Source organism: Podarcis pityusensis (genome assembly GCF_964106645.2).
Source record: "Podarcis pityusensis genome assembly, chromosome: 14".
NCBI lineage: Eukaryota > Metazoa > Chordata > Lepidosauria > Squamata > Lacertidae > Podarcis > Podarcis pityusensis.
In genome coordinates this window covers 26,094,042-26,119,552 of record NC_138039.1, presented here as the reverse complement: position 1 = coordinate 26,119,552, position 25,511 = coordinate 26,094,042, and the positions used below count along the sequence as shown (strand labels likewise).

Here is a 25,511-nt window from a genome sequence, read left to right as displayed (position 1 = left end):
CGACAATAGACCTGGGCCAAGCAAAGCTGGCTGGCTGCATTTTTCTCAGGCCCAGAGGTGTCCTGTGGGTGGGCAGCCAGCCAGCTAGCTAGCCACCTGGGCAGCCACCTGGAATCTTAGCCTCCAGGCTTCCTTTCCTAATGTCTGGAAGTGGAGGAGAGTCCAAGAGAAGGCTCAGCAGGGGACTAACTGCCTTTCTGATAAGGAAGGAGTGCGTGCTCACTTTGACATTTGCCCTCCTGGCCACCTTGTTCCCAACAGGAGGCTCCCCAAGGTGCTAGTCCACAACAAGCAAGGAGCCCCAGCATGGGGGTGTGGCTGTGAGGTCTGTAGATGGAAGAAAGGGACCCAAGCCCACAAGAGCGCCTCCTTACTCCAGGCATGGTCTGCCAGTCCGTCCCCCCCCCCATTTATCCATTGCCTCTGCCCAGTTGAATTGATGCATTTGTTTCAGTGCTGGGGTTGTGTAACGATAACGGTATTAGAAACCCACCTGCCACTGGAGATGCCTGAGCACCTCTGCAGGCAAATTGCAGGATTGCAAAGGGAAGGGCAGAAGCGCTGGGCTGTTGGGCTTCAAGCCCTCTAGCCCCCTCCTCTCTCCCAGCCTCTGGCTGCCCTTGGGGAGCTTTGCTCCCTCCTTCCATCTCTCGGCCCAGGAAAGGGGAGGCCTGGGGTGAAGTTGGCCTCTCTCCCAAGCTGCTTTTGTCCTGGCTGCCAGGGCTTTGCCTCCCTCCTTTTGCAATGGGTGCTGCTGCTGCCTCTGCTGCCACCGTTTGCTTGGGACTAATCCAGAGCCACATCTTGGCCACCCTCCCTCTGGGAAGATGAAAACAGCCACTGCCTTTCCTCCTCCCCCACTTCCTCCCCCGCCTCTCTCTCTCCCCCACTTCGCTCCGCTGGGCCCCTGATCCTCCCCGTGCTGATGCCAATGCTCACTGACCCACCACCTCGACCCTTGCTAGTTCCCGGGGCCATTCTCTCATGCTCCTCCGTTGCCATGGCAAACCAAGTGGCAGGCATTCATCACGGGTTGCCGTGGTTACTGCTGGACGGATGCAGTGAGGAGGTCCTCGAGGGGGCTTCTGAGTAGAGTCCCACCTGGACCCTCTTCATCCTCCTCTCCCTTCTGACAGCTGTGTTTGGGAGGAAAGAAGCCTGCTCAACCATCCCAGCGCCCCAAAGAAGGGGAAGCAGGGAGAATCCTTTTTGTTTAGGGCCAAGCCTGTGCATTGAAACCCTCCTCCATCTCCTCGAGTGCTTGCTCCTCTTGCTGCACAGTTTGTTTTCCTAAAGTGAGGGGAGAGGTGATGGTTCTGTGTACTCCCTTTTTGTGCAAAGACAGGGTGCGGATGGGCCCCTGCCAGGGCTCCCAGGGTCATAATTTCCCTGGAAGAGTTGAGAGAGCAAATATCTGCACTGAGTTCAAGGCAAAAGTGGGAGTTCTTCCTTTCTGAAAGTCACATGGCAGTTCCTGCCATGATGCTCAGGAACTGCTCCTCCATTATATGTGAACTGGAAGGCCACAGGAGCCATGTTCTCTGCCATGAGCATGCCTCCCTCTCTGCTTCTCCCTTAAATGCAGGCAATGCCAAAAGGTTTCTCCTTCACACAGGGCTTCCCAGAGCTCAGGGGGCTTCTTAATGCTTAGAACCACCCCACAAGGGTGCTGTGGTTGCTGGATGTGGAAGGGAAGCAGAAAGAGAGGGGGATAGAGTTCTGTGCATAGGTGACTTGGGGATTCTCCTTCCTTGAAGTACAGCCTCTATTTGTTCAGAGTGATGGTATCCGACCCTTTGCTTCAGCTCTAAAACCTCTCAGAGCAACTGACTTGTGAAATGAAAGCTAATGGAGTATTTTTTTTGCTGTGGTTGGGGATGCACACATCTCAGGCCCTGATGGGTCAGCATCTGGAGCCTTGCAGGGTCTGCCATGACCAGTTGGCTTTGCATTTTGCTGATGAAATTGCTCATACCTGTTCCAAGATGCTCTGGGTGGGACTGTCTTTGAAGGTGGTTTTGAACCTGTAATAGTTATAGAAAGTGGCTGCCGAGGTTATATCGCACCTATACTGTACTGGTTAAAGTGACTGCCTGTTCATTCCTGTGCCCAGTTCAAGGTGCTAGTTTTGGTCTTCAAGGGCTTAAACCGTTTAGGACCAGGTTACCTGAAGAGCTGTTTGCCCACCTGAACGTTGAGATCAGTGCCTGAAGTCCTGAGGTCTGGCCTGCTAGCAGGAGAGGTTAGATTGGTGGGCAGCAGGGACAGGGTCTTTTGAGTGGAGATCCCACATCTCTGGAAGCCTCTCTCCAGGGAGAGATGTACATCTTGGACACTGATAGACTTTAAGGAAACTCTGAAGATGTTTCTGTTCCAGCCTATGTTTGATTATTTCATATGCTGTGCTTGAATTTCTTTTAAAATTAGTGGTTCTATTGAAATTGCTGCTGTCTTTATGAGCTTAAAACAGCATGTGAACAACTTTTAGAAGGTGGTGGGTTATAAATATTTGAATAAATAAAAACTCAAAATACAGCACAACAATACAACACATACCGTCTTTAGACATTACTGCCCTGAAGAGGAAGCACACGCATAATGGAACAGCACTGCCAAATCATTGCTCAGCTCCTTCTAGCTTCTCCATCGTTTGACTGCTATTCCTGAAGCAAGGAGCTTCCTGTGCTCATGGAGGCTCCCCACAAATGCTCCTCCAGTGCAGGAGACTTCCTGCATCAGAAGGAAGGGACTAAATACAGTGGTACCTCTGGTTACATACTTACCAGATTTTTCACTCTGTAAGACGCACCAGACCATAAGACGCACCTAGTTTTTGGAGGAGGAAAACAAGAAAAAAAATATTCTGAATCTCAGAAGCCAGAACAACAAGAGGGATCGCTGCGCAGTGAAAGCAGCAATCCCTCTTGCTGTTCTGGTTTCTGGGATAGCTGCGCAGCCTGCATTTGCTCCATAAGACGCACACACATTTCCCCTTACTTTTTAGGAGGGAAAAAGTGAGTCTTATAGAGAAAAAATACGGTAATTCGTTCCGGAGGTCCTTTCTTAACCTGAAACTGTTCTTAACCTGAAGCACCACTTTAGCTAATGGGGCCTCTCGCTGCTGCCGCGCCGCTGAAGCACGATTTCTGTTCTTATCCTGAAGCAAAGTTCTTAACCCAAGGTACTATTTCTGGGTTAGTGGAGTCTGTAACCTGAAGTGTCTGTAACCTGAAGCATATGTAACCCGAGGTACCACTGTAGTGCCTGAAGAGGACTTCAGTTAAAACCAGCTCCAAAATATGTTGGGTGAGCAATAAGAGCATCTTTGCCTGGCACCCAAAGGACATCAACACCAGACGAGAGTCTTGGTTGCCGATGCTGAGGTGGGCACTGCACTGGGTCCTCTCTCTCTCCACAGTTGCCACCCACCAGACGTCAGAGGGCTTCTACTGGAGGGCTCAGGTGACAATCATAAAGTCCAGGTGGGCTTATCTGGGAGGAGGAGGAAAGATCCACAGCTGTGCCTGCCTGATATTGTAAAGCTGCTATTACATAAAAGCCCCCAGGGTGGCTTCCAACAGTATAATTGAAAACAGACACACGTAGCAATAAATATAAATCCAGCAGTAATAAAAAAGAAAGCAGCAAAACAAAACAAAAACCCATAGCCAGTTTACAGCTTAAAGCTGTAAGGAAACGCAGAAGTCCTTTGCCTGGCACTGAGATGACATCAGGCCTTTAATGGGCAGCACTTTGAATTGTGCCCAAAAATGGATGGGCAGCAGCCTGGTGGCCAGGGGTCTTCTCTAGAGCCAGTCCCAGCCCAGCAGCTGTATTTTGTCCTGACATTTCTGGGGAACCTTCCAAGGCAGGCAAGCAGGCCCATGTGCACCGCAGATTGCAGCTGTGGTTTAAGCTAGGAAGCTTCAGCTCTCTAATTATTCTTGATGGAGGGGTTGAGTTCTAATCTGAAGAACATCAGAAGAGCCTGCCTGCAGCAGCTGGGTCACACCACAGGCTCACCTAGTTCTCTGTCTTGTTCCAAACCAATGCGGAACTCATAAGCAAGCTGGCCCTGAGCCCTCCTTTGCACTGGGCAGCACATGCCGTTTGGAAGCAGGGCAGAGCTGCACACTGGCACCTTAAAGCTTATGTGATGCAGGATTAGGCTTCCCAGGTCACCTTCTGAAAGGCAGAGGACTCGGCCTAACAGTGCACCCAGGGCAGAGGCAGAAGAACCTTCAGAAACCATCTAGTCAATAGCATATTAAAGAAGAAGAAACAAACTGGCACACAATTAAAGCATTAAGAATTAAAAATAAACATGTCCAAACAAGCTGACCAGGAAACTCAGCTCAGTACAGGGGTTGCCATTTGCAAGTCAAGGCCCATAGAACTTTCTATTGTTTGTTGCAGCTTTTGTACAGCCATAGACAAGGAATTAATCCGTTTATTCTTAGGTGAAATAACTTATATACAAAAAAACTCTAAAATATTAAACCAGACAATTCAGCAACAGACAGAAGGCAGGAAACACATTCAGCCAATATTATAGTCGCCATTTTAATTTATTGTCTGTTGTTTGTTTAACAAATATAGATATATAGGATGCTCAATCAAGTGGTCCCCCACCTCTGCCCCGCCCCAAACCATGGGTCTTGGCATCAGGATCAGCATGGGAGAGTTCCTCAATAAATAGTTACTGGGGAAAGTGGAGGGGCAAGAAAGACTAGTGGGCATCAATGGAGCTGAATGTTGGGAGACTGAAGACAGATAAGAAAAAGCACTTCTTCATGCAGTGCTTAGTCAAACTACGGAAATTGCTCCCACAGGAGGCAGTGATGGCCACCAACCCAGACTGCGGTAAAAGAGGGTTTACTATTTTGGGAGAGGGGAGACTTCAGCACTGGGGAGAGGGCAGGCTGGTGAGGCCCCCTAAGTAGGCTTCAGCCTATACATAAATCCGGCACTGCCACTGGGACATGATAATCTTCAAGGCTCCACCCTCCAAGGCAGATCCAGTCTGTGTTAAGAGATTCAGCTCATTCAAGATAAGATTTTACATAAACAAAAACAAAATCAAGGAAAGGGGTGTGATCCCTGCTCAGGAGTGTTGTAATGATGGTGTTGATATTTCACATTTTACTTCCACCCTGCTGGTGGAGAGAGACGTTCAGTGGTCCCTGACCCAGGCAGCTGTTAGGGTGGACTCTCAGCCATTCACTGCTGATGCACCAGAGGGAGTTGCAACCCAGGAGGAGAAGGAGGTCAGACTGGGCAGAGCCAGGTGCCCAGGGCAGGCTCAGAGCAGCGGGCCAGTTGCCAGGGGAACAGGCAGGAGCCTGTTGCAGGCCTGCCTCTCTGAGGCTGCCCTGCTGGTTGGCCCCACAGCCTGTGTGTCTCTCCCTCTCTGTTTGCCAGCCCTGCCTGGGCGTTCTGCCAGGGCGGGGTGGGCATGGTGCCCAGGAGAGCATGGAGATTAGCCCAGAGTTCAACAATGCCCACAGGGCAGAGGAGCTGCCAGGGAGGTCTGGCCCAGTGCGGGGGGCGGGGGGCATGCGGACACTCCCACCCCTTGCTTCTCCCCAGTGGGGTGTTCTTGAGATGCCCCCATTCAGCTTAGCTCCTGGGAGAATCAGGCATGAAGCCCAAGGAAGAGTTGTTAGGAGAGGGGGGGGCTGTCTTTGTCATAGTGCCCCGGAGGGAGGGAGGTTGCCTTGGGCCCAAGAGGCTCTTTTGTTTTGGGCTGCAGTTTTGGGGTTGGCGGGGGGGGGCACCCATGGGTGCTAAAGCTGTCGCGTGCTTTGGTTCGACGGCACCGCCAGGCGAAGCCCCAACGAGGGTAGCTGCCTAGCTCGGGATTGGGGCGTCAGTTTTGGAGGGCGCGAGAGAGGAGGAGGAACCGCATGGGGGTGGTGCGGTTCTGGGAGAGATAAGCAAAGGGACGTTCAGAGCTGCTTTCAACGGCCGGGGGAAGATATTGGGGCGGGGCCGGCCCTCGGGGCTTCACCCACATCTCCACCTCCTCCCTTTCCCTCTCCCTCTCCCTCTCTCTCAGGTCCGGACCTGTCTCTTCCCAAGGGAGGGGGCGGAGGCGCGGCCACTCCCGCCCCGACGGGGGAGGAGGAACCAGAAAGAGCAGCAGTCCGAGCAGCTCCGAAGTTTTGCAACTTGATCCGCCTGCCTGCCTGGTCGAGCGAGCAAAGCCTCCGACGCTCCGCAGCCCGCCGCCGCTGCTGCTGCTGCCCAGGCCCGCTCCCCTCGGACCCACTGCGCCATGGGGCTCCGGGAGTCGGCGCTGCTGCTGTTGGGAGCGCTCCTGGCCGCCGCTGCCGAAGAGGAGCCGGTGCCGCGCCTGAGCCTGCGCCTCGGTAAGCCTGAGAGGTCGGGGGCGGCCCAGCCACAGCGGAGGCCCCGTCGAGGGATGCTCCTGGCCGGGGAAGCGGCGGGGGACCGGACCGACGCTGCTCTCTCGGCCTGCCCCTTCGGGATCTGGTTGGGGGGGGGGCGCTGATATTTCACACTGCTGGTGGGGAGAATATCTCCGCAGGCTGCTGGGGTGTTTTAGTATCTTGCGGGGGCTCGAGGGCGCGGAGCCCAGGGTCTTTTCCTTCTGCTCTTTGTAAAGCACCTCGAATACTGACACACACACCCCGAATACCGTGAGAGGCCCGTGAAGAAGTTTTCCCTTTGGGCTTCTTCCTCGATGTGGCGAGGACTGCCATGGCACTTTTGGTCTCCCCATTGGAGTGGGAAGCATTGAAAGGGGGCCGCCAAGACCATCCAGCCTTTCTCAACCTTGGGTCCCCAGATGTTTTTGGCCTACAACTCCCATCATTCCTGACCACTGGTCCTGTGAGCTAGGGATCATGGGAGTTGTAGGCTAAAAACATCTGGGGACCCAAGGGTTGAGAACCCAACCTCACGCCTTAGGAATGGGTTTCTTGACTGGAGAGCAGTGCTGCTCCACGAAATCAGGAGCTGGGCCTGACTTGGCCCATGGCCGGACTTGGTGGCCAGCATCCATATGATAACTACACATATCTTGCACCCTGGTGGGTGGGTGGCACCAAAAGCACCCTGGCTAGGGCTTTGTTACCCTTGTTTTCCAGCCCACCCAGTACCAACCCCCATTGATCCAGTGGGGGGCTTTGGCCAAGGGCTCCTGAGCATGTGCCCGGGGAAACTGTGGCTTCGGACAGCTGATGTCTGTGTGGATGGGGTCTTTTGGAGCTGACCCTGGAGCAGTCCTGGGCTGAGCCTGAGAAGGGGGCTCCCTGTCCCTTAGGCACTGCCATTCATTGCCAGAGCAAGAGTAGCTGCCAGCCTCTCACATTCCAGGGGGTCCTACAGTGACTGCCCCACCATCTCTTGCTCCATAGGGCCTGGGCAGTGAAGGAGGTCCTTCCTCCCCTGGGAGGTCACTGCAACCACTTTAATGGTCAGTCAAGGCCTCTGTTGCTACCCCACATCCACAGCAGTCCCCACTCTCCCTGGGCTGTGTTTTTGTTGCTCCCCAGAACAGCAGGGAGCAGGAGGACGAGAAGGAGGGACCTGAGCATCCTCCCTCTCTCAGGTTTGTCTGAAGATGGTGGGACCTGCCCCAACAAGCTTTTCTGGCAACTGCATTTTGCTTCAGTGGAGCTGATGAAATAGAGGCTGGGTAGCTACTGGGGACCTCCAGAGATCCTGGGAAGGATTGGGGCCTTCTCCTGTGCATGTGCCAGCCAGGTGGCAGCTGCAGTGGGTCACCCAAATGGTCCCAACAGACTCACCTGAAATACTTCAGCCTCCCTGAAATACCTTCTTTTGTGAAAACCATTAATTATCGTATGGGGAGATGGTTTATGGAGGGGATTAGTAGCAAAGAACTGCATAGCAAAATTGGGTATAAGACAAAACACCCTTCTAGTGGGCAGACTTTGGGGTGGCTGCTATTTCCTCCGGCCTTGGTTGGGTGTGTGCGTGCAAAAGGCAACAAAGTGCTGTCTCAGCTTGCAGCTTGCTTCTTCCAACACAGGGCCAGGTGTGCAGGTTGAGTGGGTTTGAGGAAGAGGCACCTGTCCCTCCGACAGCTGCCACATCAAGTGACAACTTGCCCATAGGAAGCACTCCTCACTGGGCACAGCCCTATGTGACCTCAAAAACAATCCCTTCTGATAAGGGTGCTTCACAGGGCTTTGTTTAGGAATAAGCCACTGGGAAATGAGATGGGCTCACCTCTACCTGGAAACACCTCTTGCTGACCAGGTAGGGGTTGGAGTTTGGAAGACTCTGCTCCCTCTTGCTGTTACTCCCCTCACTGAAGCCAGTTGGCTGCCCCAGCAGTAAGGAAGACCTGTCATGTCCTGGAGGACCCAAGCTGGAAGCATCTGCAGTCAGTTCAGACAAGCTGTTGCATTTCCTTCCCTCCTCACAGCTTGCAAGGGAAAGAGGGGGCAGTTGTTTTCTAGTGGAGCTTCAGTTTGAGGTTCAGAGCAGGTGCATAGTTAAACTGTGGAACTCGCTTCCACAGGAGGCAGTGATGGCCACCAACTTTTTCAGTTTTTAATGGAGGTGGCTTGTCAATGGCTACTAGCCATGATGGCTGTACTCTGCAACCACAGTTGGAGACAGCAATGATTCTGAATGCCAGTTGCTGGAAACTGCAGGGGGGTGCTCTTGTGCTCAAATTCTGCTGGTTCCCAAATCCCACAGGCACCTGGTTGGTCACTGTGAGAAGAGGATACTGGACTAGATGGGCCATTGGCCTGATTTTACATTCTTATGGAGGCTTTAAGAGATCATTAGACAAATTCATGGAGGAGGATACCAAATTCATGGTGCCATTGGCTCTCAGCCACAATGGCTATGCTTTCCCTCCGCTGTTGGCAACAGAATGTTGCTAAATGCTAGTTTGGGGAGAGTTGCTACTGTTGCGCTCAGGTCCCATTGGGGTGTCTGGTTGGCCACTGGGGGAACTGGGTGCTGAGCTAGATGGACCCCCTTTGGCCTGATCCAGCAGCCACATTCTTCTTAGGGCCTTGTATTCAGTGTCCATGGAGATGTTGAACCCCACAGCACCATGTGCTGAATTCCTCTTGCTTGATCATAGGTGTGTGTCCCTAAAAGACTGTGCATCACAGACGGTCCTTTTCATGGACACTGTTGTCTTTTGGTTGTGCCTTTGCTGGTGTAGGAACTTGGCAGCCCAGTCCTTCCCCTCATATTCACTCATTTCCTAGAGAGCTGCTGCAGCAACAGAGTTGTCTGTGTAATACTTTGGAGTCCAGACCAGGAAATTCCTGGATTGGATAGACTGGTGGGAGTGGCCCTCTGCCAGCCTCTGCCCCTTCTGGGTCACAAGCGAGGGCAAGAGATTGCCCAACCCTGTGACAAGGTATGGAGTCACAGATGTGTGCTCTGCTGGTGCCCACGGATCACCATCCTGCGGAAGCTGGCTCATCCAGACTGGCAGGTAGGTGCCTGTTCCCCAGCGAGAGGCAAGCCTCCTGTTCCCTGCTCAGCTGTTTCCCTCTTGCCTTTCCCATAGCTGGTGAATGTGCGCTGGGGCTTTTCTAAGGGCTATTCAGAACTGCACAAGTGCTACATGATTGTAGTTTGCAACACACACCTCTGCATTTTCTCTGTGAGTGTGTGCACACACACTGTTGCTTGGAGTCCTATTCCAATGGCATTTGGAGGACAACACAAGAGTAGCAGAGAATCCTCAGAACTGGGAAATCTGGCAGCGCTAATGCAGAATCGTTTTATATTCAGGCTTATTTATTTAGTTCATTAAATTTATATAGTGCTTGATTGTAGAAAACCTCAAAGTGGTTTACAGAAAGAATGAAACAGCAAGGGCATTAACAAAGCAATTAAAACATTCAAAAAATTAGAAAGCAGCAATGAACTAACAAACACATCAGTATTCTAACATGTCTGGGTAGGCTTGTCTGAACAAAAATGTATTTAGCAGGCGCTGAAAAGAGTACAGGGAAGGCACCTGCCTAATGTCAATAGGCAAGGAGTTCCAAAGTTGTAGGTGCTGCCACCCTAAAAGATCAATTTTCTATAAATGTGGAACAGATATTACCGGTATGTGCCACCTGTAACAGTGCCATTTCATCAGATCAAAGTGGTCAAGAGGTCACATATGGGGTAAGGCAACCTCGCAGGTAGACTAGTTCCAAGTTATTAAGGGCTTTATTTGTATAGTAATAGTAACACCTTGAACCTGGCCTGGTAGCAAATCGACAAACAATGAAGTTCTCTGAGCACATCTGTTATATGCTGGCCCAGTCTCACTGTCAGTATTATGCTGCAGTATTCAACTTCACACAAGAGATGTCATGAACTCAAACAAAACTACAGTGGTACCTCGGGTTACAGAGGCTTCAGGTAACAGATTTCGCTAACCCAGAAATAGTACCTCGGGTTAAGAACTTTACTTCAGCATGAGAACAGAAATCGTGCGGTGGTGGCGCAGCAGCAGCAGGAGGCCCCATTAGCTAAAGTGGTACCTCAGGTTAAGAACAGTTTCAGGTTAAGAACGGACCTCTGGAATGAATTAAGTTCTTAACCTGAGGTACCACTGTATGTTTGGAATAAGAGATTTTTAAAAAGTGGAGGGATGCAGAAACATCAGTACAACTGAGCTCAGCTCTCCCACTTCCCAATACACAGACTATATTGGAACCAGGAAGTCAGCTCTTATAGAAATAGTAATCTTTGGTATCACAGATCCCATTCATCACCCAGAGACGAAAGTGTTAGTAACCTCCCAGGCACGTGGTCAGCTTGGTTAGCTAGTTTCTTCCTGCTTCTGGGAGGCCACAGGGCTGGAGAAGTGGGGCAACTGAGACAGGCTGGAAGAAAGCTCTTCTCTCTTGCCTTGAGAGACACAATCGCCTTCTAGGGCAGTTGCAGGAGCTCCCAGTGTTTACAGAGGTGGCCTGCGTGAGCTGCTCTCTTGATTGGAGGACGTTGTTGTCGCTCTGTGTTGGAGTGGGAAGGGTCGGGCATGGTTTACTCTTGTTATATGTCAGGAGACAGAGATCATGTGTGAAGAGGGTGATTGCAAGAGCTTAGAACATCCTTCCCTGGGGCCTCCTTGAAGTCAGGATGTGGCTGGCTCCTCATTGCAGTGACAAATCTAGGCAGCAGATTTCTGTAAGTTGAACAGTGTTGTTCCTGAATGTTTATCGTCTTGTAGTATTTGGAGGAATCTTGGGGCGCTTCCAGATGAGGGTGTCATGTTGCAAATGAGCCATTCAGATCCAGTTTCTTGGTACATTCTCTTCCATACACTGTTTGGGTATTTGTTGCTGCACATTCTGGTGGGCAGAGATTGATGGAATATATTTGTGCTATTCTGGACATGCACACAGGTTTTTCTGTACCTGAGCACATGCAGGTTTAAAAAAAAAATCCAAAAAAAACACACCAGAAGCACACAAGCAAATGTCAGCAGCTGTTAATTATCACATTTCACAACAGGCCAAATGGAGGGCTGTGCTTTTGTGGGGGAGCAATATCCATTTCCATTTGAGTTTTTTAAAAATAATACTGAGGTCTTGCACAAGAGTGATTTCAGGTGACAAGGAGAAGTGGAGTTGAGTGTCATCAGCATATCAATAGCACCTTACTGCAAATCCCCTGTTGATGGTATCAAGCAGCTTTGTAAAGATAATAAAAAGCTGGGGGGGGGGGATATTGTGGGACCCTCAAAGCACAAATGCAACTGAGTTAAGTGGAAAACTACCACGTTATCTTCTGAAACTGCCCCCGCAGATAGGAGCAGAACCTCCATGTCTCGTGAGTCCCCTATTCCCAATTACAGGTTCGGTCCAGCAGTACACTGTGGTCAGTGATATCAAAAGATATCAAAAGTTTTAGGAGGGTCAAGAGAGTCACAGAGGTCATTTATCAGGGCAACCAAGGTGTTTTCAGTACCAAAACTGAGCTTTACACCCAGCTTGAAATGGATCTAGATCCTCAGTGTCCTCCCAAGATGCCTGCAGCTGAGTTTCTCCAAGCCCCTGCCCCAAGAGAGTATCTGGACAGTAAATGGCCATATTTCTGGGGTCCAAAGTGGATTTCTTAAGATGCGGCTGCTCAGCCACCTCTTTCAAGACAGCTAGGACTACCCACTCTCTGAAAGCAGTGTTGCTCATCTCTCAGACCAACTAGCCCAAGGATCAGCAAACTTTTTCAGCAGTGGGCCAGCCCACTGTCCCTCAGACCTTGGGGGGGCGGACTATATTTTTTGGGGGGAAATGAACGAATACCTATGCCCCACAAATAACCCAGAGATGCATTTGAAATAAAAGCACACATTCTACTCATGTAAAAACCCCAGGCAGGCCCCACAAATAACCCAGAGATGCATTTAAAATAAAAGGACACATTCTACTCATGTAAAAACACGCTGATTCCTGGACAGTCCGCGGGCCAGATTTAGCCAATGCCACTCATCCCCTGACTAGCGGTCAATAGCCAAGACAGGATCAAGGGTGTGGTCAGCCACACCTTTGCCAGATTCTTTATCCACATCCTCAGGCTGCTTCAGTTGAAACTGATCCCATAAAGAGACTAGACACCTTCATAGGAGCTGCATCCAAGTTGGCCAGGTTCACAGTGAATACGAACCACTTTAAAACACAAATGTTTCACGTCGCTTTCCTTCAATAAGGTCCCTGCTAAGACTGCTCTGTTTTCAGTCTTCCCTAGCTTGGAGCTGTCCAGAAGTTTTGGACTACAGCTCACATCAAGCCCATCTGGAAAAACATCTGGAAGCCACCAGGATATTATTATTATTATTATTATTATTATTATTATTATTATTATTTATTTTGCTATAATCCTGGCACCACCACCCTCATAAAAACACTTGACAGCTCATGACTCTATACTGGAAGGGATCCCTTCAACTTTGAAACACTGGGGAACCTCTTGAGGACTAGAGTAGTGTGGAGACTGCAGTGACTGTGTTTGCAGAGGGGAAGAGAGATGGGTGGCCTGATCAGGCTCTAGGGTTCTAGAAGAGCCCAGACTGCTCACTAGATGCCCTCACTTTTTACAGCAGTAACATAATACAACTTCTGCATGATACTTGAATATCAGAACTGCACAAGTATTTGGAGGGGGGAGTGCACATCTCTCCTCTCCATAGAACATCACACTTTGTGTCCAATCCCCATTGGAAGGTAGGTTGGAGGGAGTTTCCTGATCCTCCCTGAACAGGTTCTTCATGTTGTTGTTGTTGTTGTTGTTGTTGTTGTTGTTGTTGTTGTTCCCACCCCTCTGACTGGGTTCCCCCAGCCACTTTGGCTGGCTTCCAACATATATAAAAACATAATAAAACATTACACATTAAAATATGATGGACTTTGCCTTTCTCTGCCCCATGGTGGTCCCCACAGACCACCTGAATGGGTAGTCCGAGACACTCCCTCTCTGTCCCTTGTTAAACATTTTCGCAATGCCTGCAGTGGCCCTCTGAGATGTTGGCTGTTTTCTGTGTAAACACAAGCTGGCTGTGTTATCATTGGGTCTGGGAGGTGTTGATTTGTCCAGCTGCTGCTGTGGCCATTCAAGGGGCAGGAAGTCATGGGGCGGCCCAGCTCCAGCAGGCAATGTCTGGTAATTCTCCTTCACCTCTTCATGCCTGACCTTCCCGCTAGCTACACTGTGCTTGGGCCTCTCAGCCGTTCTGTTGCACTGCCCCTCAAACTTGCTGTTATCCTGCTCTATGAACACTTGCAGAAAAGCAGGGATTTCAACAGTTTTTCTAGGGATCAGGCACTACAATTCCCATCATCCATGAGCCATGCTAGCTGCTGGGATTTGAAGTTCAGCACCTGGAGGGCTTCAGTTGTTCCCCATCCCTGCTGGACAAAATTGCATTGCTTAATTTAATAAATGTTTCTAAATGGTTGACACAAAAACTATACACACAATACCACAACTCAGAAAAATGTCCCAAAACTAGAGAAAACTAAAACTGAGTAATCTGCAAAACAGAGAACTTTGAGTCAGAGTTCAAGACAGCTTGAGTAAACATAAAGTTTTAAAAGAGTTGTTTAAAGGTCATTCCTGTCTCCTCACAAATTACCCGGGGGGAGGGCATTCCAGGGGTTGTGATGGCTTAACAGACTTGCTTCCATGTTGTCACCATCACCTGGTCATGAGATGACCAGGAAAGCATCCTCATAGATATGGGGTTTGGGGGTATTGGTAAATTTCCTTCCCCCATACTTTCAGGGTTGAGAATTTTAAATGCCCTAGATCAGGACTGGCTAATCTATGGGCCTTCCAGATGTTGGACTACAACTCCCATCCTCCCTGACCCTTGGCCACCCTGACTGCAGCTGATAGAGGACCACAGGTACACTCCACACCTGCTCTAGGTCTTTGGCCTGGGTCTTCCTGATACCCCAAGCTGAAGTGGCCTCCTCATACTTTGCCCTGCCCATCTAGACTAGCATCCTGTTTCTTGCAGTAGCCAAAGATATAGATACCTTCATCCCACAAGCAGGACATGAAAGCAACAACTTCTCTCCTGGTGCAGGGGAGGGAGTGGGAGTGTTGCTCCCCAGCAACTGGTATTTAGGCACAGTTGCATATAGCCATTACGACAGATGACTACTAACTAACGATAAGACTTCTCCTCCTCTTCCTCTGTGAATTTGTCCCTCTTTTCCTTAGCACTGATTTGGGATTTTCAGAATATTCTGAATTGAGGTTTTTTTTTAGGGATGGGAGGAACCCTGCCCTGATTGTGCTCTTCTTTAGGATGTTGATTTGACTTACATTTAGTAAACAAAACTTGTAATTTAATTTTACATTTGTGGATAGACGGACAGACACTTCAAATGTGTTTTCAATAGCCAAAAGTAGTTAAGCTGAAACATTTGACTGTGGTGGGGAGATCAATAAAGGGCACAGTGTGGTTTATATTCAAATGAAACGAGAGCAATTCTTGGAAACTGATTTTATGGGAATACTTACTTGTAAATGTCTCAAGAGATGTCAGCTCAACAGTTTGAACTTCCCTTTTATGTTAAATTTGGATTTGAAGGGAATTTTAGCCTGCTTGAAGAACTGAGCGGAATAATATCTGCCCTTCCTATGGAGAGTCCCCTCTCCAAAAGTTAGTTGCAACTTTGACTTTAAGCTGCGGCCTGCCACTGTGCTGCCGCACTCATCCAATTCATTCGCTTGCTGGTTAACTTTATGAAGCGAGGCATTTCTAAAGGTAAACTTTGCGTGGAGAAGTGCAGCAGTGGGGAAATCTCTGCCCCACTTTATTCAGGTTTGGTGCCATGGAGGAGGGCATTGGCAGGGAAGCCTAACTTTGAATTGTTGGTGGAAATTGTCAGAATTGGGACATCTCCACCCTTCCCAGAATGCTGCTGTCTGTCACCCAGAAGGAGTCCATGGTCTCTAGCTAGCCCCTCTGTGATTTCATAGCCCTCCTCTCCTCCCCTCAGCCCAGCTAAACTTGTTCTCCTGGGATAGAAGAGGCTTTGCTGAATCCCACCCGCTCATCCAGCCTGCCAAAAAGTGTTGTGCTGCCCTCAGCAAAACCCAGCCGGCTCTGTTTGTGCTCACAGATCTCTTGCCAGGCGCAGCTTGTTGGCCCAGTCTTTGAATCTTAGGGAGAATCCCATAGGAGAAGCAACTGCTGAGCTGGAGGGAGATTCTGTCTTTGCTTTGCTTGGATGGGAAGCCTTGCCTTCCTCCCCACCCCCAAGGGGTCTACCTTTAGCCACTCTTGGGTCTCTTTGCTGATGCAGTTATCTCTGCTGTCTGTAAGCCTGCTTCAAGCTTAGCCAAGGCTTCAGGGCACAGTGGCGAGAGACAAAGTGTGTGTGTGTGTGTGTGTGTGTGTGAGAGAGAGAGAGAGAGAGAGAGAGAGAGAGAGAGAGAGAGAGGCAGAGAAGCAGAGAAGCGTGGCCTGTGTCTTGCACCTCAGTTCCTGGCTTCCACAGTTGCATAACCTTTGCCAAGCTGGATCCTTTGGAGTACAACTCCCATCTTCTGGCCATGGGGGCTGAGGCTGCTAGGAGTTGTAGTTCTAAACATCTGGAAGGCTATGGCTTGGTGAAGGCTGCCAGAGAGAGAGAGGCAGGGAGGACATGACATCTTGCCTGTGAGAACCAGCTGACAAACTAGGCATTCTTTGTGCCTCCTTGGGTAGGAGAGGAGGAGCCCCTGGAAATGCTGGCACCTAGTTGTGGACCAGGGACTCTCTGTGCTGCACAGAAGAGGCTGAGCCAGCTGTTCCTTCTCAGCCCAGCCTGACCTTCCTGCTGACGGAGCCCCAGGACTTCCTGCAAAGTTTGCCTTAGGGGTGCCCAAACTTTTTTCAAAGAGGGCCAGATTTAATGAAGTGAACACCAAAGCTGTTGACCTTTTTTTAGGATTGAAGTTGTTGAGCTTTTTTTTTTTTTTTACGATTTTACCCCAGGAAATAAACTGCCACAGGGGCCGGCTTAAACCAACTGGCAGGCCAAATTAGGCCCCCCAAAACGGACTTTGTACATGCCTGCTTTAGGTCCAGGCAGGTGGCAGCTTCCTGCTTCTTGGGGATAAGGAAGAACAGCTTGAAGGACAGAGGGTGATGGGACTGGAAAAAGGGAAGAGAGGAGCTCTGCGCAGCCTGGTTGGTGTCTTCTCCTGCGCCCCCTTGGTAGGATGCTCTACCCAGGAAGGCCCACCTGACTCCGTCATGCTCAGTTTATAGTCCCTAAATTTAGATGCTTTTGTCCCCAGGTTCTGGCTCATAAAATTGTACTGTTTTGAAATTTGATTTCTATTATAGTTTTTATTTATGATTTTGAGTTGTATACATTTCAACAATAGTTTAACAGTAGTTCTAACATTTCAAACCTCAACTTCCTTCCTCCTTTCTGCGATTCCTTAAATTAATTTTCATCATTCCCTGCATATTTTAAGTTATCTTAATTTATTCTTTTATTCATCTACTTTGATAATACATTTTTTGAAACTGCCAGTTATTACAATAATACAACAAACCATTTCCATTCCTTTATGAAAAGTTTATTATCTTGATTTTTATTATCTTGAAATTAGATTTCATGCGTATTGATGGATGGGCACTTTTTGGTATTTGTGTATTTGGCTTGAGTGTTTCTTACACTATTTTATGAATTGCATGTTGCTCTGAGGCATCTTTTGTGAAAAGTGATGAATAACTCGATTAATAGATGAATGTTGTAGCTTCCTGGGGTTGGACAGAGCCAGCAGGATCTGCCCCCTGCTCAAATGGCTGCCCAGCCTCTGATTCAGAGAGAGATCCTCACCGTCCCTCCAGGTCTCCATTGACCAACTACACTTTTATTTCCAGAGTTTCTCCGAATGTGTTCCTGCTTCTTCTGCCCATGAGATCTATAAAGGCCCAGTGGTATCCCCACAGACAGAGTACCCTGATACTCTGGCCAGCTGCTTCTTAGCATGGCCAGTTATCCAGGGACAGTCCCTCTTCCAGTCCTCTTCACCTTTTGTCACACATTCAAGGGGTGACTCAGCTGCAAGAGAGCAGGTCACCTGAGGGGATATTGGGAGCTCCTTTGGCCTCCTTCTCTTTCCTCTTATTTGCCTATGATGAGTAATTAGTGGTGGAGACAAGGCAAGACAGACTCTTGCTGTCCCTTTGCCCCTTTTGTATCACACCTGTGCCACCTGTGGGGCTCAAGGCCATTAGTCATCCTTGGGGGACGGGCACCTGCCAAAGCTCTCAGCTGGGAAGTCTTTGGGAAGAGGCATCAGTGTCTGAATGTCCTCCCAGGTGTTCTTTTGATCCCTCACTCTACCTGTGAGATGCTCACCCACACAGCCTCACCAGTGAGACCAATTATCGTTGAATCTTTCTCACACTCACCTGTGTGGGAATGTTCTCCTTGCTCAGTTCATAGGAACACCAGTGCTCAAAGTGTCACCTTTCAGGTTCTCAACCAGATTTAAGCATTTTCTCCTGGCTAGGGCTGGCTGGCAGGTTTTAGATGAGGCTTGTATTGTGGGAGAGCCAGGTGGAATGGGAAGAGTGTCACAAGGCGGATTGATGGAGGTGTGCAGGCACTCAGGTGATTGATGCATGGGGTGTTCGTGTAGCACTGCCTGTTTCAGTAGGCATCTTCCAAACTTGAATGCGGGGGGGGGGGGGATAAGCAGTGTAATCTGAAGGTGGTCATGTGTTCTCTATTTGAAGATCATCAGAGAGTCAAGTTTAAAGACGGAGAAGCTTGGGGGGGCATGACACCTGGGCAGCAGAGTGAGGGTGCTCACGTGGCCACAGACTTCCCCGTTATGCTGAGATGTAGTTTTATTTAAATGGCAGCAATTGTTTCTAAATTTGCATCTGTACATTTAAACTAGTGTATGCACATTTTATGCAGATCTGTGTCCTCTTTCTTTGGGAAGATGCATTTACTTTCCGGTCTGTTTTGGTGGCCCATAAGTGGACCACCCTTCTGTTATCCTTTAATTCAGTGGTTTCCAAAGTGAGCAGTACCACTCCCTGGGGAGCATTGAGATTACCTAGGGGGACACCAAGAAGCAACGGGATGACAGGGGACCCTTGTCTATCAGACTTTGGAAAGCTGGTATCACTGGATCAAGTTCATCAAGTTTGTTGACTTAATTAAACTAGCAGTTTAATTAGATTTTGAATAAGTGTGCAATTGTTGCTGTTCTGAAAGTCACTGTGTTATTACCTTCCTTAGTGGATCATGCAAACAGCTTTTCTTAATACTGCTTTTTATAGGGTAAGTTAGGGGGCACTGGGGATGAGTTTGTGGAACCAAGGGGCGGCAGCCTGAAAAGGTTTGGAAAGCACTGCTCTAGTTTATTAAAGAGGAATTTACATTCCTGCATTGTGGTCCCTTCCAACTCTACAGTTCCATGATTCTATGAATTTCCAAACTCCCATAGCCTCTCAGCTATCAAAGGAGCAGCAGAGGCTCCTCCTTTCTCAGCCACACTCCACAGAGCTGCAGGGAGATGGCTGTTGCCTATGGCTGGCTGGGAACAAACTGTGTGGCTCTTTGAGCCACGTGTGGGCTGCTCCGGGTTCCCTTGGCAGGGCCGGAGCACCAGCCGCCCTCACCTACGCCAGGCCTGTGTTGCCACCCAGGAGGAAGAGCAGGGCTGGGAGAACTTTTCAGCCTTTTAGTGAAGCAGGAGCAGGAACGGGCTGGAACTTGTCCAGTGGCAAACAATCAGGCACAGGCTTGCTTGAAACACACAGAACAGGCTGTGCTGCAGAGCTGGAGTCGTGCAACAGGGAAGGTCACCCAAGGTCAGCTGGGTTGGGCTTCGCAATCCAGCACCGAGGCTGTTTCCCAGACTCTGCAGGCAAGCTCCCAGGGAGAGTCCCTGTGATGGGTGCCACACCCAGGTGCTCTGCCCTTCCCTCCCTTCTGCTGAAGCTACACAGACCCTGCCAGCCTCCCCAGCCAGTCCTCTAGGCGTCCAAAGCATGGGAGCTCTGGCTTACGCTCCAAAATGAGAGGTCCTGGGGCTGAAAGCTGTGCCCTGGAGGCCTCAGCTGTGTGCCAGTTCAAATGGAGTTGGGCCAAGAATGGCAATGGGTGACTCACAGGGTTCCCCCACCACCACCACTCAATAGGGTCCTATCCTGCACTGCAGCTGAATCATCCAGCAGTTTCAGGTACCCTCAGGCAGAGGTGAGTCATTTCCTGTTAGCAAGAGCCCTGACTGGAAGCTACCTGCAGGAGGGTCTTTCCCCCAGAGTCAGGTACCACCTCTTTGCTCCGAAGCGGAAGGGGAAAGGAGCACAGGCAGAGTCATCCCAGGTGTGGAAGTGGAGGGGAATTTCGAGCAGCAGACATCTCTGCCTTGGGGAGTCATTCATCTTCTGTCCCTCACCACCCCCACCCCCCATATAAAACTCCATCATACATGCAAGAGGGAACCAGAAGCCAGTTGTGGAGATTTTGGCATGTGCCACACAACAGCCTCTGGGAATGTTGCCTTGCCCAAGGCTGTTGTGGAGACGACGACACCACGAGCGCCACCAAGAACCATAGAATGGTAGAGTTGGAAGGGACCCTGAGCACCATCTAGTTCAATCCTCTGCAGTGAAGGAATATGCAGCTGTCCCATATGGGGATCAAACCTGCAACCTTGCCATTACTGTATCAGCACAGAGGTGGACATGAGAGAAAAGTAACTGCAAAACCTGTAGTGGGTAGAAAAGACTGGGAGCAAGTACCAGTAACTGCTTTTGATGACCTGAAACGGCTGGACTCCTGTCTTCTGCCTTACTGCTTGGGTGGATTATTGAAACTCATTCACCTTTTCTGTCTTTGTGTGTGGCCAATTCCCTGAGCAAAATGCTGCTCTTGGGCATTCTGCAATACTGAATGTTGTTTGCAACACTCAAATGCCTTTTTGGAGTGTTCTGACCTGTTATGTCTACCTTGAGCTTTGTTGAATGAACTTTATTACGGTCACAGACCAGGATAGCCTTGAGCTTTGTTTTGACAAATGAAGTTGCAGTAGAGACATGCTTGATAAGTTGTTGAAATGTGGCAGCGCTTTTGTTCTCTGTGTGGGGGCAGGACTGCTTGGGCCACTGGGGTTCAACCTGCCACTCATAGGCCATCTCTCTTTTCTTATCTCCTTCCCCCCAGGCTCCCCCCTCCGACTCTTGACCCGCTTTGAAGAGCCTGGAATCACCAACTACACCACGATGATGCTGAGCCCAGATGGGGGCACCTTGTATGCAGGTGCCCGTGAGAGGCTCCTTGCCCTCAACACCACCTCCTTCTCTCCTGGGCCACAGCACCAAAAAGTAAGTGCAGGGTGCCCACTGGCCACTTTAGAGCCCCCCCCCCCCAGTTCAGATGTGCAGTGGAAATATACAGGAAGGACATCACTGGCTGATGGACTGGCTGGTTGTTTCCATTGTACCTCTCAGTCTGATGGGACCAGCAAGTCCCTACTCATCCTGGAAGCAGTTTGGGCCTCAGTCAAGGAGCCAGTCCTCAACACTGGCAGCAGAGGCTGCGTCTCCTTCCCCCTCTGAGGGTTCCTAGCCTGGGAGGGTTCCAAACACAACTTCACTCTTTGGGCTCAGGCACAGAAACTGGCAACCTGAGGATCTTGGAACCTGTGGTCTTTCTAAAAGCAAGCTGCTTCAGCCATTGATTGAGGAGGACAGTTTGGAAATGCCGAAGGAGGGCTGGGCAGCTGCTGCTGCTGCTGCTGCTGCTTCCCTTGGCCCTGCCCCATGGCGGTTACTCTAGATGCCAGGGTCCTGCTCTTGGCATAATATTTGGGCCACTTTAGGGGAATGCTGGGTTTTTCCATTTAATGCATCTGCAGCCCTGGCACTGGACATCACTGGGCTGGCCCCCGTTGCAGCGGGTGAGCTGTCTTTTGGGGCAGGAGACTGCCAAAGCTGAGGTTCACTGAGAGGCCCCAGAAAGTACCAGTGGGGAAATCAAGGAAGATTGGGAAATCAAGGGTCCATTGGGAACGGGGCAAGAGGAGCACTGCTGGGGCTCACAGCCAGCCAAGGATGGCTCTGAAATGCTATTCTAGAAACCGCCCTAGAGGAAGGCAAGGGGAGTGTCTGGACTGAGCCCCCTGGTCACCACCTCTCTTCCTGTCTTGCAGTTGCTGTGGGGGGCTGAGGAGGAGAAGAAGCGTCAGTGTGTCTTCAAGGGCAAAGATCCCCAGGTGAGTGCCAGGGATGTGACACCCCCCTCCCTACGAGAAGTGGGTCTGCCATTCCTGTGCCGGGGGGCTCCTTCTGCCCCTTGGATTGGGCTGTGACCCGCTCAAGGCATCCCCTCCATTGCTGGGGGGCATTCTGAGTTAGGCAGAGCTCAAAGCTTTCCTCTTTTGTCCCTTGCAGAGAGACTGTCACAATTACATCAAGATCTTGCTGCAGCTGAACAGTACCCACCTGTACACCTGTGGGACCAGCGCCTTCAGCCCCACCTGCACCTACATTGTGAGTAAGCTTGTGGGGGGAGCCACACCTTGCTGCCAGTATGGGACCCCTCACCTTGGAGAATAAGAAGTATCAGGTTGGGCCAACCAGCTCAGCTTTCACCAGCCTGGTGCTCTCTAGGTATTTCGAACTACAACTCCCAGCAGCCCAGCCAGTGCGGCAGATCCCCCATCAACCCCTGTGTCACATGCAAGCTGGGGCTGATGAGGGTGGTAGTCCAAAGCACGTGGAGGGCACCAGGTTGGCAGAGGCTGAGCTATCTCAAGAGACTCTCCCATGCACCCTTCAGCAGGATCAAGCAAATGCCTTTTGGAGATGTTTGTCCTGCCAGGAGTTTCCACCACCTCCCTGGGCAGCCTGGCCCAGTCCTGTATGGACCTTCTCGCACTGGATCAAGCCCCATTCATGAGGAAGCCTCCAGCTGCCAGTTGTGGGCAGACCCTGGATGGAGTCCTGTTTTCTGGGAAGGAGCCAGTGCTGTTTACTGCTGTAGTGTTGAAAACACAGCTCAGTGCTCTCACAGGCCAAGACCCTGGCCGGATTTGCACCTGGAGGCTGTGCAAGGGTCTTCTTGAAGGCCCTAGAGTTAGAGTCTACATGTTCAGGGAGCCCCAGCCCCTACTATTTGGGGTTAGTGGGAAGGGTTAGGCTAGGTCTTGTCTCCTGGCCTATTTGAGCCCCCACACCTTTTTAAAAAAAAAAAAATCAAACGGTTTTGCCTCAACACCACCCCCAAATACATACTTCCTGGCATCTTCCTGATTGCACCATCCTCCCCTTTAGAACATTCCAGAATTCAGCCTGAAGCGAGAGGCCTCCGGGAAGCTGTTGCTGGAGGATGGGAAAGGGCGCTGCCCCTTTGATCCTGCATACAGGTCCACGGCCATCATGGTTGGTAAGGAGATCCTGGGTTATAGCCAGTGGCTGCCTCCCTCCATTCCATGGAACCAAGGAGGGAAGGGTCTGGGCCACCCGCAGGACTGGAAGAGTCATAGAATCATAGATGGGGGGGGCGACCCAAAGGGTCAACCAGTCCTGTCCCCTGCAATGCAGCAGGGAGAGGGGAGCCAGCCAAGTTTTTCTAAAGCATTGAAGAAGAGGAGACTGTCCCTGGGTGTCTGGTAAAGGGCTCTGAGGGTCTCCCTGATGGGGATGCTTTCTGGCAGATGGAGAACTGTACGCGGGGACTGTGAGCAACTTCCAAGGCAACGAGCCAACCATCCTGCGGAGTCACGGCAGTCGCCCGGCCATCAAGACCGAGAACTCGCTCAACTGGCTGCAAGGTGTGTGGGGTAGCATAAGAACATGAGAAAAGCCTTCTAGATCAGGCCCATCTAGTCAATCATCCAACCAGAGGCCCCAAAGGGAAACCCTGCAAGCAGGATCTGAGCAGAATAGCCTTTTCCCCTCCTGCGGTTTCCTGCAGCTGGTATTCAGAAGCACGGCTTCTCTGACTGTGGATGCAGAGCCGAGCCTTTTGGCTAGTAGGCATCCATAGTCCTCTCCTTCATAGAGATGGGTGAGCAGGGAAGCTCTGCTGCTCAGTGAGATGACTGGGGAGCATGTTTATTGCCTCAAATGGCTTGGACATCAGGACCTTCACTGGTCCTTCCCATGGTCTTGGGGGCAGGAGTGAATTCGCAAGAGCCTTCTTCAAGCCAAGGTGGTCTTCCACTAGCTAGACCCTCTGCAGCTCTGGTTTGGACTCGCCATTGGGATGGGGGGCTCCAAGCCTCTTCCTTGGATCCAGATCCATGGCATGAGGGAGCAACTGCAGAAAGGCCTGCCTCTGCCATCAGGAGGGCTGCAGCTCAGCAGCAGAGCATCTGCCTTGCATGCGGAAAGTCCCAGGTTCAGTCCCCAATGGCATCTCCAGGGAGGGGGTCGGAGCGACTCCTGCCTGAAACCCTGGAGAGCTGCTGCCAGCCAGTGTAGGTAATGCTGAGCAAGATGGACCAATGGTCTGTCTCATATAAGGCAGCTTCCTATGTTCCTATGTGCCACAGATCCCTTCTTTGTGGGCTCGGCCTACCTGCAAGAGAGCCACCCACCCAGCAGCCCCCAGGGGGACGACGACAAAATCTACTTCTTCTTCAGCGAAAGTGGCAAGGAGTTTGACTTCTTTGAAGATACTGTTGTGTCACGCATCGCCCGTGTGTGCAAGGTGAGGAGGGCTTCGTTTGGGGACTGGGATGTTTTTTCCCCCTTTCCCTTTTTGCAAAAGTTTGGAGAAGGTGGAAACCTCCCTTTCTGCTGAGCCAGGGCCAGCCCAAGACATTTTGCTGCCTGAGCCAGAGCAGTAAATGGTCCTTCCCCGCCCGTTTAAGTCAAGGTTCATTGTGCCCAAGGCTGGCCGAGTTATTTTGGCGCCTGAGGCAGGAGATTCTACAAGCGCGTCTCCCTGGGAGAAGAATGGTCATAAACTAATAAACTAGCAATATGCTGCTGCCCTTGATGGTTCTCTGGGCCTGCAGCGTCCCCTGGTGCCCATCTCTTGCTCTCTCATGCCTTCTCTTGGCACCAGCAGGAACAGCAAGGGGCAGCTGGGAGGAGCTCCCAGCTGGGTTCAGCGTGGAAGGAGAGCTTAAAAAAATTAAAAAGCCACCTTTCTGTCCCAGGTGGAGAACTCGATTTTTATGTACAACAGGTTTCGACCAGTTCCTCTCAAAGTTTTATTGAAGCATTTTTTATTTATTGGATTTAAATCCCACCTCTTCTCCCTGGAGCTCAAGGTGGCTTACATGCTTCTTTTCCTCTTCATTTAATCCCCACAACCACCCTGTAAGGTAGGCTAGGCTGAGAGATTGTGATGGGCCCAAGGTTACCCAGTAAGCTTCGTGGTCAAGTGGGGATTTTGAACCCTGGTCTCCCGACACTCTAACCCAGGAGTCAGCAAACTTTTTCAGTAGGGGGCCAGTCCACTGTCCCTCAGACCTTGTGGGAGGGCCGGACTATATATTTTTTAAAAAAATTAACGAATTCCTGTGCCCCACAAATAACCCAGAGATGCATTTTAAATAAAAGCACACATTCTACTCATGTAAAACCATGCTGATTCCCAGAGTGTCTGCAGGCCGGATTTAGAAGATGATTGGGCCAGATCCGGCCCCCAGGCCTTAGTTTGCCTACCCATGCTCTAACCACTACACCACCCTTTACTGCAAGTGTAATCCCAGACTGTCTTACAAATAAAAGTGAACCCAGTTATACCCTCAAAGGACTCAAAACAAGGCAGGTGTTTCCAAATAGGCTGCCAGGAAAAATTCTTCTGGGCATCCTGGGCCTCTGCTCTGTAACGTAATACAACTTGGGACCAAGCTAGATGTGAGCATCTGGGGTGCAGGAACTTGCCTCCTCCCAATGGGTGGGTGGGTGGGTGGGGAGGGGAGGGAAGTACAATTTGCATCTAGCTACATCTCATTTGGCCCCAAGTCTAACCATCTTCCACCAAGCCTGTCTCAAGTCCAAAATTAAAAGCCCATTAGATGTCCTTCCTGCCACACTGTGGCTTTTCTAGGCT

At 50.5% G+C, this 25,511-nt stretch overlaps 1 protein-coding gene across 3 annotated transcripts in view; it reads left to right on the top strand.

The window, feature by feature from the left end:
- Nucleotides 1–25,511, top strand: part of SEMA4B (semaphorin 4B) — a 35,731-nt gene that overhangs the window by 3,997 nt on the left and 6,223 nt on the right. Inside the window, exons 3-9 of one of the 3 annotated variants that reach the window (XM_080982127.1) lie at nucleotides 6,059–6,371; nucleotides 20,664–20,824; nucleotides 21,652–21,714; nucleotides 21,893–21,991; nucleotides 22,775–22,886; nucleotides 23,158–23,274; nucleotides 23,998–24,155. In XM_080982127.1, the coding sequence (XP_080838253.1) occupies nucleotides 6,278–6,371; nucleotides 20,664–20,824; nucleotides 21,652–21,714; nucleotides 21,893–21,991; nucleotides 22,775–22,886; nucleotides 23,158–23,274; nucleotides 23,998–24,155 (804 nt within the window). In that variant the 5' untranslated portion in view covers nucleotides 6,059–6,277. Of the gene's footprint in view, nucleotides 1–5,957; nucleotides 6,372–9,366; nucleotides 9,458–20,663; nucleotides 20,825–21,651; nucleotides 21,715–21,892; nucleotides 21,992–22,774; nucleotides 22,887–23,157; nucleotides 23,275–23,997; nucleotides 24,156–25,511 lie in introns of those variants that run through there. The other 2 variants (XM_080982128.1, XM_080982129.1) reach the window with 2 other exon arrangements.